This window comes from Battus philenor, unplaced genomic scaffold (genome assembly GCF_028537555.1).
Source record: "Battus philenor isolate CCGP_79_NKW_IND1 unplaced genomic scaffold, ilBatPhil1.0.hap1 SCAF_13, whole genome shotgun sequence".
NCBI classification, from domain to species: Eukaryota; Metazoa; Arthropoda; class Insecta; order Lepidoptera; family Papilionidae; genus Battus; species Battus philenor.
The window spans coordinates 8271731-8286076 of NW_027181675.1; the positions used below are offsets into that span (position 1 = coordinate 8271731).

General features: G+C 34.8%; 2 protein-coding genes across 5 annotated transcripts in view; one reads left to right on the plus strand and one right to left on the minus strand.

The window, feature by feature from the left end:
- Positions 1-2278, plus strand: part of Agxt (Alanine-glyoxylate aminotransferase) — a 12558-nt gene extending 10280 nt beyond the window's left edge. For all 4 annotated transcript variants that reach the window (XM_068777348.1, XM_068777349.1, XM_068777351.1 and 1 more), the window contains exons 7-8: positions 490-738; positions 2008-2278. In XM_068777348.1, coding sequence (XP_068633449.1) covers positions 490-738; positions 2008-2161 — 403 coding nt within the window. In that variant the 3' untranslated portion in view covers positions 2162-2278. The remainder of the gene's footprint in view (positions 1-489; positions 739-2007) is intronic.
- A 393-nt stretch (positions 2279-2671) lies between these two features.
- sog (short gastrulation) overlaps positions 2672-14346 on the minus strand; it is an 87939-nt gene continuing 76264 nt past the window's right edge. Inside the window, exons 8-16 of the mRNA XM_068777286.1 lie at positions 13638-13919; positions 13115-13289; positions 11565-11731; positions 10803-11012; positions 9379-9558; positions 8688-8808; positions 8065-8306; positions 6925-7104; positions 2672-5403 (exon numbers count right to left, since the gene is read on the minus strand). Of these exons, the coding sequence (XP_068633387.1) occupies positions 5275-5403; positions 6925-7104; positions 8065-8306; positions 8688-8808; positions 9379-9558; positions 10803-11012; positions 11565-11731; positions 13115-13289; positions 13638-13919 (1686 nt within the window). The 3' untranslated portion in view covers positions 2672-5274. The remainder of the gene's footprint in view (positions 5404-6924; positions 7105-8064; positions 8307-8687; positions 8809-9378; positions 9559-10802; positions 11013-11564; positions 11732-13114; positions 13290-13637; positions 13920-14346) is intronic.

Sequence of the window (14346 nt, forward strand, 5' to 3'; positions counted from 1 at the left end):
CGCAACCATTTTTATAAAAAATTGGAAGAAAAAAATAAAAGTACGAGTATACTGAGTAAAGTAAGTATACTGGTGAAGAAATAAATAAGTAAGCGGAATTTTATTTTTGGCAAGTTTTACAAGTATTTAGGTCCTCCATAACTTAAAACGGTAAAGATTCTATTTACTTTTTAAAAGTAATTTTATGTGTATTTTATTATATTCATTTTTTTTCGAAGTTAAATTTTACATATGGTTCAAATAATTAGTTAAGAGTGTATCACAAAGTTACTCGTTATATGTCAATGTCTGTAAGCACAATTATCGTATGCAATAATATTTTTTAAATGATGACCTAAAGTAATTTAAAATTAATAAATAAATATTGTAAAAATAACTGCCTTATAAAGATTGTAATACCACTATATCATATTTAGATGCTACTAAATTGCATTGCCCGGATAGAATACTAAATATGAAAATTAATATTTTTTAAAAACAATTCCACAGCTACCATCACACGCTATCGCCACCCCTCATATGGGCGCTGAGATGTTGTCTTCAAGAAGTATGTAAAGAGACTTTACAGAATTTATGGGAGAGGCACGCAGATACAACGGCTTATTTCCATAAACGATTGCAACAACTTTCACTTCAGTTTTTAGTACCAAATCCTGAAGATCGTCTACTAACTGTAACGACGGTTGTGCTACCAAAAGGCTATGATTACATTAAAGTCGTGAGATATATTATTGAGAAGTAAGTTAAAAACAAAACTCCTTTTCATCATCATCATTTCAACCATAGGATGTCTACTGCTGGACATGGGCTACATAGATTTTTAATAGGACCGGTTGAAAGCTGCCTGCCAGTCTTCCGACGACCTTAACAAAGCCCTTTGTTGACCGTGTAGATGGACGTCCTTCGCTGCGCATGCCGAGTTATGATCTCCTCGTCAAAACCTTGAGGCCCCAGGAACCATTTCTGCATGCTCCTGTGTGGCTTGTTCACTATTACTTCTACTTGCAATTCTACTCACTATCTCAAAATAGGTTTTCTAATTTGTGCGAAGAATTCAAAATGTATGTTTTAAATTCTTTTAAAATTTGTTTTTAATTCTGGAATAATATACTTATACCTTTTACAATACTTTATTCGCTGAACAAAGATAAATAGCGCTCTTTTAGTGTACAAAGCAGTAAAAGGGGCAAATGATAAAGATGAACTTCAATAATTGCAACGTAATTTAAAAAAGGGTTTAACTGCGCCTACTTTTTTAAAAGTTGTACAAGTAACAATTTATGTATTTGTAATCAACCGATAGTTGACAAACGACGACATTCTATTCCGAGTTATTTCGTTTTTCGAGGAACACTTCAAATGATGTATTAAACTGGAAAGTAAAACACGCACCAAAGAACGACTTCAATCAACATTCACATCCAACAAGAGACAGATGCTTGTAATGCCATCACAAGTATTCAAATAAAAATTGTGCATTTTCTGAATAATTTCATCATCATTATCATCTCAGCGGTAGGAAATCCACTGCTGGATATTGGCCTCTCTCATAGATTTTCAATAGGACTGGTTGGAGGCGCGTCATCCCTTGACAAGGTATTCTGCCCACCTTATAGAACGTCTTTCGCTGCGTTTGCCTGCTCACAGAATCTTAACCCCACCCCCTGTCTTAGTCTGCAAGCTATGTGCCACATTCTGCTCACACTGAAACTTCATCTTACCAACCTATAGTAACTATAATCGGCAATAACAATGTAATGCCAGTTACTTTAGTTCGTTTATGAATCTCCTCATTCCTGATTTGGTTTCGTAAAACCCGATTATAGCTTCTATAGCTCTTTGAGCAACTATGCGTTTGCAAATGAGGCCTAGAGTAATATAATAATACAAGTTTATGTTATAACGGCGATTGTAATTTTGTGTTGAGTAAAACTTACCAGGAGAACTTTGTATCTTTACCAAATTTATTAAGTGCTCGTCTAACGTAATAAAATATTACCATTTCAGGCATAAGATCGTAATTTTCCCTGGTCTAGGACCAACTGCAGGGAAATCTCTCAGGATTGGTCTAATGGGTGTCAATTCAAATGTTCGTGTCGTGGATGCCGTTATTGACGCCTTGGCAGATGCATTACGTGCTTTAACTAAGTCATCTCTCTAATATTATTAATTTCTAAACCTTTTTGAGTTCAGATATTTTTATTTTCTAACAGACATGACTTTTTATAAAAATGTATATCATAAACCCTAAATATAAGGTAATGAATTAAATAATTTTTATAAATTATTAAGCTTTTTGACTGTTAATTGTCGTTTTGTTTGACATAAAGGTTTTTGATTTAATGCAAATTAATCGGGATCCCACATTCAAAGATAGATGTAAGAATCAAAGTATATACGATTTACAAAAAAAAGGTTTATGTAGATACAGTATTAGCACGTTATAGTACTCGTAATATAGTTTTGTATGGTAATAATCAAATATTTTATCAATCTTACTAATCATTATCATTACATTCAACGGACATCCACTGCTAGACATGGGTCTGTCTCAAAAATTCCCGGAATGAGCGGTTAGGAGCATCCTAAACCCGGCATCTTTCACTTAATTCTTTTCAATATTATCGAATATCGACAAAAATAAAATGAGTGTTAAAAGAAAACAAAAAAGTTCACAGGTAATTTAATCCATACTAAATATTTCGACGGTTCACAAACTAAATGGCTGTATTTGATCATCGTTACATGCAAATTTTATCAAATCCGTAAAAAATCGTGTACATAACATTTTAAATATTCCATTACTATCTTGATAAGTTGATAACATTTTTGTATACATTGTGTAGACATTATACTGGATACAATAATCATTAAAAAGAAAACAACGCAATATAAGCAAGTTGATAGTATCCTTTATGGCTATTAGTTATGTTATTTGCAAGCCATAGGTGATTACTTCCTACTGTTAGATTATACAAAGTTCTAAAAACAAGATAACTCTCGTATTTAATAATCAATTAATATCCTTATTACATCAAAAAAAAATAAAACAAATGATAGCCATTACAACGTGAGTATAACACTATAATACATTCACAATTTTGATGGACTAGAAACCCACAACAAAAGCGCGAAATTTTATCATTACAAAAAATTGAAATAAATCTTTTTGGTAATGTCTCACGATATCTTCAGCGTCTAAATTATAATGCCGTATAAAAGAGATACTTTAAGCCATAACTTACGCTAATATAAGTATAGAATCTATTAATATTCAAGGCTGGCATATCTTTAGCTACATGGCATTCATTTCCATCACATCGAAACATTTGGACTAGCTTTCTTAATTACGTAACTATAATTATCTAGTAATTAAACAAAACTAGTCACGAAATTCACTTATAATTAACGTAACTACGAGTTTAATATCATCATCCACAATTACACCAATAGAATAGCATACAACGTAAATACGAATAATATGATTTTGTTATACATACGTAAAATGTAACATGAAGTTATTTACAAGAATAATCGGAGACGTAAGATCAAAATATACTAAAGATAAATTTTTCAACACGGTAAACAGACTAACAAAATGTAAATTATGCTAAAAATGTGTAAAGTTTACATTTACGTGGTGTAAAATTAAAGATATACAAAATTACAAGCAAATGCACAAAATGAAGACCTTACATATAAAAACAAATTTTGTGATGATTTAGTCTAACAATCCTAAACTCCCAATAAGGTACAATATACAATAGAATCGGCAATAAATATCGACAGAATAAGAATAATTCATATGTAATAATTTATTATTTACATTAAGAAAATATGGCACATCTTTAACGTCTACCACAAACACGCCTTCCTCGCTGACGAAGCGATCGAGTCGCACGACAACGACGCGGCCAGTCGCATCGGCCCCGTGCAATGCGCCTATCAAAATTTAGTGACGTTTTCATAATACCAATTAAAATACCGGTGGGAAGCGAAATATTTAACGTCGTTCAATCGTAACGGAAGCCGCTCCGATCGACGGCGGGCCGTCGCGCGCCCGACCGATAAACATTCGAATCGCAGGATACATAAAAATATATCAGTCTATAGAGCGAAGCATTCACTCACTTAGCCTAGGACACGTACTAACTACAAGCAATAGTTCCACAGCTGACCCGATCACATCAAACCAGAGGAAGTAATCTAAAGCAGTACTAGGTTTTAGTGCTATTGTTTCGCTAATTATCACCCACATACTCGGCCTGTAATGTGTGTAATACGTATTCGTAACTCATTTCAATAATTAGTTTGGTAAATGGCAAACCAAAACCTTGAAAGAATTTATTGGATATTTCGTCTATATAGTAGATGTAAATTTGGTAAACGACAGCTATAGTGTATTTGATTTAAATTTTTCCTGTTTAGGCGGATAAAATAAATCAACGTTGGATTTTATTTAAATTACATGAGGGTGAATCGCGTTTTTCTTATACATTTGACGAAGAATATTACGTAAGAAAGTAAAAAGTAAATTCATCGATCCATCATAAAAGTATGTGATCCACATCTGAAGCACTAACTTAAATCTATATAATTATATAATAATTTTAAAGAGAACGACGCAAGTAACAACCACCGTATAATACAAAGTTGGGCGATTTAATAACCGCACGTGGGCATTTTATACAATTAGTACCTTTATAAACAAGATCTAAGGTTTTCGGAAAAAGATTAGAGTAAATAAAAACTGCTTTTGATAAGCAACCCGATTCTCTACACAACCGACTTTTTAAGGGGGTTAATATGGCCAATAGTAGTTTATATGTCATATTGTTGGAATCAAGTGGCATGGATTTGTGTTTTAATTGTATAAATAAATGTTTAAGCAGTGTGAGTGAGCACCCCACTAGGTACACTGAAAACAAAGTTAACATCGCGAAAGGCGCTGAATGCTGGCAGCAACCTTGCGAAGAACATAGTTCGGCTGGTATGATGTTATTTTACTGCATATTTTATATTTCAATCCACATCATCGAGTTGGTATTATTACATACAATTTAAATTATAATCAATGATCAGTTGATTCTGCTTTTGAGAGAAATTATTAAAAATCTGTTTCGGGTTCTTTCTGCTTATAACACATTTATATAAAATTTTGTGGGTTTGATCATGTTCGCATTACTTTGTTCAACTAGAAATGTAATGTGAATTGGAAAGTAAGCGAGCTACTGCTTGTAGGTATAGTGCGTTGCCATGGTGACGGCTGGTAGCTCAGCTGGGGGCGTGACGCGGCGCCCGCTGTCGACGGTGGCGTGCGCAGGCGCAGCAAGAGTCCCCTCGCCGCCGTCGCGCGCACGCTGCACGTCCGCACCGCTTACGTACACACGTTACCTCACCGTCCTAAAATTAACATGAAACATGATATTAGAAAAAACAATTATTTATTTCTTCATAATGATAGGTTATAGCTGTAAAAGCTAAAGGGGTGAATGTATAGCTCATATGTCAACAAAAGCTTATAAGTTTTACTCTGTAATATGTCACATAAATTTATATTTTCTATTAGAATGCGACAGGTTAATAACTTTTCTCCGTACAAAGTCCGCAGAAATAGTAAATAAACAAAGAACATTTGAGACATTGTGGAAACCCATGTTCAGTAGGGAATGAATACATTAGGCTTGCAATTAAGTAATTTTCGACTTCAATTATAGACGTTATAATATCCGTAAATGTTGTGGTCTTTTACTCATTATGTTTGTATGTTAGTAGTCATCCTTACTAAAAGCTTTTCTAGTTCATTCCGTAGATATTTGCTTAATGTTTTATTTTTCACCTCAGTATTTTGCACTGTTATTTCCGTAAAGAAACAACACAGTGCACACCTTCAGAAAGTTACGTGAAGTGTATGGCGATAAGGACATTAAAGAAAGGCAATGCCGAAATTGAAAATTCCCATTCTGGAGATTTTTACTCAAAGTACTTTTACTCCCACAATCAGGAAAGACCAACACACAAATCGGTGAATAGAACTTAGTGACCATAATATCAAAACCATCATGCAAACAAATCGGGGAGCTACACGGAGGATTTTCGATAAGTTAAACGTTTCATAATCTGAAAGGGCAGACTATCTTATAGATTTAGATTCCGCGCGATTTGAAAGAAGCTCAAAGCGAAACAACAAATTCAATTTGTTGTTGAAATGAAATAAATTCGACTTGTTTTAAAAACTGATGAAGTTTTAGAAATAGATCGAATTGTGTTGATTGAAACGAAAAGTTGTGTACAACAATAGCAATCGAAAATGATAAATGATAACGAGTCTTGCCAACTTCAATGCAAAAGAATAATATCCAGTATAAGAAGATTTTGCTTTCAATTTTGAGCGACGAAAGGTCAATTTGAGGTGCTTCTAAAGAAGCAGACTTGTCGGAGGTCTCCTGTCGGCAACTGAATGTTGATTGGGAATTTATGCTAATTTTCCATATAGAGTTGATCTTGTGCCGTCGGATTACTAGTAATTTAGATCCCCATAAAATTCCTTTCACGTCATAATTTTCAGTAAAGACGACGCTGTAAAATTCGGGTTTCGGCTGAAAAGTATCTTACTTTTTACGAGCTTGGAATTATAAAATTGTCGGAAAGACTGCAAAAAGTCATCGAAGTAAATGGAATGAAACATCGAAAAGTTCATTCTAACTAAAAAAGTATTGGTTTATTTCATTGAACAAACCGGCAATTAGTTTCTATTCGATAGACTGATAATAAATATGAATTAAGTATTACAAACTTACTTAAACAAGATGATCTAGAAGAGAATATAAAAATGGATAACTGCATATTGTAGTTATTGCTTTCATATGTTCCTAAGTAAAGCGTTTAAAACTATCTTTATCAGCCGCTATTACACAAACATACCTTGCAACGGCAAGTGACGCATCTCTGCTCGCCATGAGAGTGTATGGATGGATGTACTTCCTTGCCGTTTGGTAAGGGACCGTCGGGGAATTTGCAACCGCCTTCTGCTAATATTTCTTCGGGAGTTCGTGGCGCTCCTTGATCTTTTGGCGTTTCTTCTTCAACTTTTTTCCCTTTTTCCTGCAAGTAATTTTTTTTGTGATATCATACCAATGTATTTTTATGTTCTTGTTCTACCCATTATTACGAGTGATGCAAAGCATACAAAATGTCGAAAACAAAAAAAAAAACTAACTCAAATCGGTTTATACGTAATAAATTTTACTGCCACAAAGAACCAAAATTCTTCATCTTCATCACAAAAAGCAGAATCTAAAAAGATTTCATTCATAGGATGCCCATAGGTAGATATTTACCCTTCACTATAGATTTCAGTTAAGACTGATTTTTGTGGTCACCAATAACACGCCAATGTTGTAGACTTTTTTATTTAAAGATATGTCAACATCTCCGAGAAATTTTTATAGTAATTACAAAGAATTTCTCATCCAAGTGGCGGTGAGCGGGGCACATCGCTCTTGCAGCCAACGAGCGTTGGAGCCAAAAGGATGTTGAATAGCGAACACGAACTTCATGACAACATAATTACGGTCGCGGAATGTCACGGAAGTCGCTGGAAGCGGGCAGCGCTAGGCCAGTCATCGAGGCTATCTCTGGGGGATGCCTATGCCTTGCAGTGGGCGTCTATCGGCTGAAAAGAATTACAAAGTGGGGAAAATGAGTACTTGCAATAAACTGCCCGATAAAATTTAGCAAAGAATGTGTTGATCTCATTTTGAAATACGGAACACTGAGCGAGATTTGTTTAGGAAAAGAGGGTGTATCAATTTAATTTTTAAAAGTTTGTATACAAACACACCATTGAAGAAAATTCTTTTAATTATATATTGATTCTTCTTGCTAATATCACTACTACCACTTAGAAGAGCATCAGCCATGGGAGAGGAAGTGGCACAAGAAACTCCCGCAACACTTCTATCTAGTATAATAAGGGCTGGAGTCCCGTGTGATCTGCGATCCGGCTTCGTGTCGGATGACCGAACGAGAAGGTGTTGCTAGAGACATTTATAGCACTCTTACCTCTGGACAGACACGACAGCAGGCCTTCTTGTCTGGTCTGTAGGCATCCTTCTCCGCGCAGCGTAGCGGTGGGCATCGTACTCGTGGGCAGCGGACCTGGCGCGTGGCAAACTCGCAAGTACAGACAGCGCAGAGGTCGTATCCATCCGGCACTAGGTACGGATGCCAAGAGGAACCGGGCGCATGATACTGCCCTGCTAGATGGCAGCCATGCGATTCATTCCACACAGCTGTTGTTGAATCTAACGAACATACATATTGTAGCAATAATGTAAAAGTTGATAGGCATTCACTACACTGCATATATATTGTCTACTACACTACGACTACACGGTGTCGGTACAAACGTGATACTGAAATCCTTGCCAATTACTAAAACGAACACGATACCGTCTATTAACATGACCGCAGTTTTCTTTCATAAAGTCAAAATTACTTTTACTAACGTCGATATAAAAATTATCTTTTAAATATGTAATTCTGTGGAAATTCGTTACTGATTATTTTTATTATATAATTATTAGTATGCCATCTTTAGAATGCTTATATAGGGCGCAAAAATTTACAGTATCATTTTGTCATTCATATTTATATTAGTTTTTATAAACGATTTAAAAACGTACTTGTGCATATTGGACAACACTGTCCGGGAGGCTGTATGGTTGGTACTGCGCAGTTCACGGGTGGGCACCGCACGGGAACACAGCGTAAGATTCCGTGAACGCACCCGCACATGTGGCACGACTAAAAAAAACTCTCAATTAACTTTTAGTGTCACAATTAAAATATTTCAAATGTTTCTCTAACATAGCTCTTTTATTATTATGTACATATTCTAAAGGATTCCATCAAAACATTTAAACTACTAAGACTCTATCAATATTCTTAGGGACCAAATAGTTTTTAAAGCTCTTTTAACTTTTCTACTTTGAATGTGTCGTAGATCAAGCATATAATGTTTTAGGAGCACAATTTAAATAGTATAAATTTAAGTCATTGAAGTCACCTATCCAAATGCGCCTTGATCTATATAAATCCAACAACAAAAAAGTCAATCGAAATTTTTTGTCTCTTTCAAAAGTGTCATTAGTGCAGAAGACAAAGTGTTGCCAGGAAGTATTATCGATTAAATTATCTTTAATAATTCACTAGCTTTTTGAATTTGTTTGATGAACTTTTTTAAATTTACAGTATGATAGTTCTGGGGCATTACACGCTAGAGTAAGCTGACTAACGAATTTCGCGGAACAAGCTGAAAGGATGAAGTACCAGTACCAAATAATCTCCCGTTTTGAAGATAAAACACATAATTACCTCGGTAGCCATCCATTGTGCTCCATCTTCATAAAACCGTCCGCCATAATAACAAGAAGCGGTGTTGATTAACGAATTATCAGGTGGCGGTGCTTCCACATGTGTTGGCGCATAACTGGCGCTAAGTTCGTTGTCCGATGTCCACGGAACAGTCGGTAAACAAGATGGCGACACACTTATCTAAAATCAAATTATTGATCTAATTAGTGAACATGTTATTAATATGTTTTTATAATATTAATTTGATATTTTAAAATTTGTACTTACCTAACTGCTTGAGAGGCCTTGACAGCATGTAATTAATTAATGTACAATTATTAAAAATAATATTCACCATTTGGCTCAAATGAAAAACTATTACGATTTACAGGTGGAAAAGTAAAAAGTTATATCTTGTGTAGGTAACTTGTTGTTATTAAATAATAAACCTTAATCGATGATATAAAGCAGATCTAGTGATCTTTGTACCACGCATGAAAATCGATCGTTGGGGAAGACCGGCGATGATGATCGTTAATTTAAAATAAATTTACAGTTCTGAAATTTTTTAAAATTTTATTTTTGCTTATTTTCAAATCAAGATACATAACGAAAGATAGCAGTTGTTTCGATGGACATAAGAGAGAATAAATTCGGAATAGGCTATTAATAATCTAAAAATGTAGAGAATCATTTTAATAGTTCTCTCAGAATATAACCCACGTATAGACAAAATAATTTTAGAAAATAAAAGGTAAGAACAAATCATATGAACATTATTATCGTCTTTTGTTTGGTTAGATAAAGAATTGAGTTAATGCTACACTTATTGGAACATGAAATTATTTGCCAAAAAATCCATTCGATCCAGAGTCCTGGATTTGAAGAAATTATGAAAATTTGAAGGTAACTTGTTTAATACTTTTAATAAATATAAAATATCGCTATGATGTATGTTAATGTTACTCAAATGAATTTTGTTGATCAATTTCTTCTTCATTTAAGCTATAAGGCGTTCACTGCTGAATCCTTGTCATACTGTTTTTATAGGTCTCTCCCACAGATTTCTAGCCAGTTAAAGACGTCGAAAGACTGGTGTTGTAAGACAACTTAACAAGATCGTTCGTCCACATTGTGAGTGGACTTGCTACGCTGCCCTGGCTATTCTTTAGCCTTCACTTCGTAACCTTAAGGCCCTAGCGGGCATCTTCTACGCGCTATGAGGCTTGCTCACTGCCACTTCTACATATCAAACCACCGGATTATATCAGTCACTTTCGTTCGCCTACGGATCTCCTTAATCCTAATTCATCCTGTAGAGAAATCCCGAGCATAGCCCTTTCCATGGTTCTTTAAGTGACTATGTTTGCCAATAAGGCCTAGCGTGAGAGATCACACTTCAATGAAATTTGATGAAACATAAAATTTATTATAATGACAATCACCTGTGGAATCCGCGTGCGCAAAAGTTCGGTGACGTTATCAGCAGCCCGGACGTTCAGGTATGCGGAGCCAGAGTGCAAGGCTGCCAGCTCTGCGGGCGTGGGCTCCAGCACACAACCCTCCACTCCAGACAGCGGACGAGCCTCCTTAACACCACCAGCGTGGCTTTCTAACCACGCCGACCAGATGCCCGTGGACCCGCTAACCGTCACCTATTTTTGGCATATCATTACAAATATGACAAATTTTATCAATTACATAGTAGCAGTAGCATAGTATGAGTAAAAATTAGACAAATTTTGAAGTGGCGCCCTGAACAAATTAAAGGTTGTAAGAAGTAACGTATAAGCAAAGCTATAGAAATAAGTGTTATAATTAAAATAATTCAATAATGAATCATCATGAAGGGCCAGCCATACAACAGCAAAGGATTTCAGCGTGACATAATAATAATAACTATTATAATACACTGTTTAAGACAATCATTAATTGGAGCGAAAAAAAAATATTGTATTCATGTGTATATATCTATGTATATGTACCTGCTAAAATATAATTTTTTATTATATAATTGATTATCGCAGCTGTGTCAATCACACGACTACTTGCCTGTCCTATTTTTTTTTAATTTTAACAAGTTAAAATTGTTACACCAGTTTTTATTTTCTAATTACTACAACTGTGGACTCATCTTTTCATTTAGACACATTTTACTGTTATCTACAATGTATCTGTAAAACTAGTAAAAACGTATGGAAATGTACCTCATACTGCACTCCACAAAGGGAGTCAACAGAAACCCATGCGAGGCCAGCCATGGGTGTCACTGTAGTGGGCGTGCGTGCGTCTGTGCGACGAAGTAATGCAGGTCCCCCTCCTGCTGCATCCGGCAGAGAGCGAGACAGTAGTCTGCCCCGAAGTATAGGTGGTCCTAATAAAAATAAGATAGCATTTAATTATTATTTTTCATTTATCATTCACACACAAACCATCTGACCCCAACTCCAATACCATCTGTAAAACCTTAGCAACAAGGGCTACGAAGAACTGAAATATTACAATTCGATTACTGGACCCGTGAGCCGTCAATCCCATGCTAAAAGACCAACAACACAAACATTTATCGAAAACAGTCTCATTGATAATAGTATCATCTTTTATGAACAAGGCACAGGTTTAATGATTGGAGTTTTCAATTTAATATTAAATTAAAATAAGGATATACCCTTCAAGTCATAGACAACTAGATACATATAAAGTTATAATGCTAGTCACTATATCTCGAGTCTTATTTTCTATTTGCTATTCAATAATATTTATGGATGCATGCAATCAAAGCTAGTCGTTTGCTCAGTAAGGACTTTCAGATTAACATTTATCGATCGGAGAAAATGTTTCTTTCGTATTTTATATATTATATAAATATAAGATTATTAATAAAACTTTATTAACTTTTTAATATAAAATACATGTATTATTTTATTAGCTAACGTGCTAATTTATTTGGTAATAACATAATTTCATTGCCATAGAAATTTCGATAAAAACTGTGATTTAATATCCCTTTCTTGATAACCAATACTTTAAATGGTTCTTAAGATACTAAAATATATATATATAAATAAGGGAAATTGTTTTCTCCTTTTATGTTTCTGCGTGTAAAACGCGTGTAAATAAATTTTAAATGACGTCTCTTTCCAAAGCAGCTAGGTATAAACATTGTGCACTTTCTTTCGTTTTCCTACTTCATGGCGTCAAATAAAAAAATAAACAAATCCAGATGTGCAAGTCGCGTGTATTGAACTGCAGCAATCAAATCCTGACCAACTTTTTTGGAACTACTATATCATACCGTATGGAATATTGTTAGTAGAAGCGGTCAGTGTATAATAACCCGTTTCACAAGACCTTTCACCCCTTGCATAATATACGATTTTTTTTCTCCCAATTAATATAACATAAGATTTTTTTTCAGGATTTCAACTGTCAGACGTCCGCTAGGACGTAGGCCTTTCATCAATTTTCTAGTAAGACTGTTTGGAAGCGGTCCCACGACTTCTGGCGACCTTTACAAGGTCGTCTATCTACCTAATGGGTGAACGTCCTTCTGGTCCGTGATCTCCAGTCTAAAATTTAAAGCCTGCTTAATGCAACTTCAACTTGGCAATCCTCTATGTTGGTTCCATTCGTTCATCTTCGAATATCCTCATTCTTAATGCGATTTCGTAAAGAAGCTCATTGATTGACTATAAGGCCCAAAGAAATGACAAAGCGTTATTTTATAAATAACTTTGCTTATTCCAAAAGTTTTTACCTGCATCGGCTCCGATATGTACCGCAAGCTGATCTTCATAAAGCGGTGGAAATATACGTGCACTTGGTCTAGCTAACACTCCGATACGAGTGTCCAGTATTTCTACTTGAGAATGTCGCTTGCCTTGTTCTTCAACTAAAGTAATCTTAGGATCTGTTATACCCAAGTTATCAACCTGGAAGTCAGACAAATACAGTAATTTATTACTATAATATATAAATTTTCAAATAAACAAAATACTAGTAGCAAATAAATAAATAAAATTAATTGCGGTACCTAAGGAAGCACTAATATTTTACATATAAATGAATCTTACAATTTTATCAAAAATGTATTAAATGTTGTTGAATCTAAAATATTGAATTAAGAATGTTTGTGAAGTCGAAAATTTACAATTACCATACGACTAATATATACGGATTGATTTATCTTTGGTACAAACTGTAAAAGGAATATTTCCTCTTTAAAGATAGATATTCTTGTAAGCTAGTACGAAAATCTGATTTAAATAACAATTTATTACCTGTATGTCATATACAAGAGACCCTTCTTTGTCAATGTAAATCAAGGCAAGTCCCTCGGGGGCCGGCGACGCGGGTGGTCTTTCCGCTATGAGGGAGGCATGGTAAACTTCACACGCGGCCTTTTGACGCACCGCGCCGACTATGCGACGCTCGACAGTTCCGACCTCCTCTACTGACAGCAGAAGTCTTCCTCTCGATAACGATCTGAGCTCCGCGGCGGATACCGGTGTTGATACCTCTAATACGTTCATTTCATAACCCGGCTTAAGAACTTTTTGTGTCTGGAAAAATACGTATCAAATATTAAAGCAAAAATTATAAGCACACTTGTTGTCCTCTCCTGTTTAGCAAAGTAATAAACGTTGCGTTGCGAATGAGATTTCGTAAAATTTGTAATTATCTAACCTCTATTCGCAAAAAGAAATTTCCCGATATATTGCGATGAGATTGAGTACACGACAGGTAAAAATGTTTTATAAACATAAATAGATAAATAAAGAAATTATTATATTTTTAAGAAACATTTTTTAATGTTTTATAACTATTAAAAAGTCCTATGGAAAACATTTGTGTTCTGTCTTGCCTGATGTTAAGCGATGACGAGGTCTACGTTGGTACATGCTTACTTAGAAGATACCTATTCACTTTTGAGTTTCAGATATGTATAATTTTTACTCCAATTCCAAATGAAAAAATGTCAATGTAAAA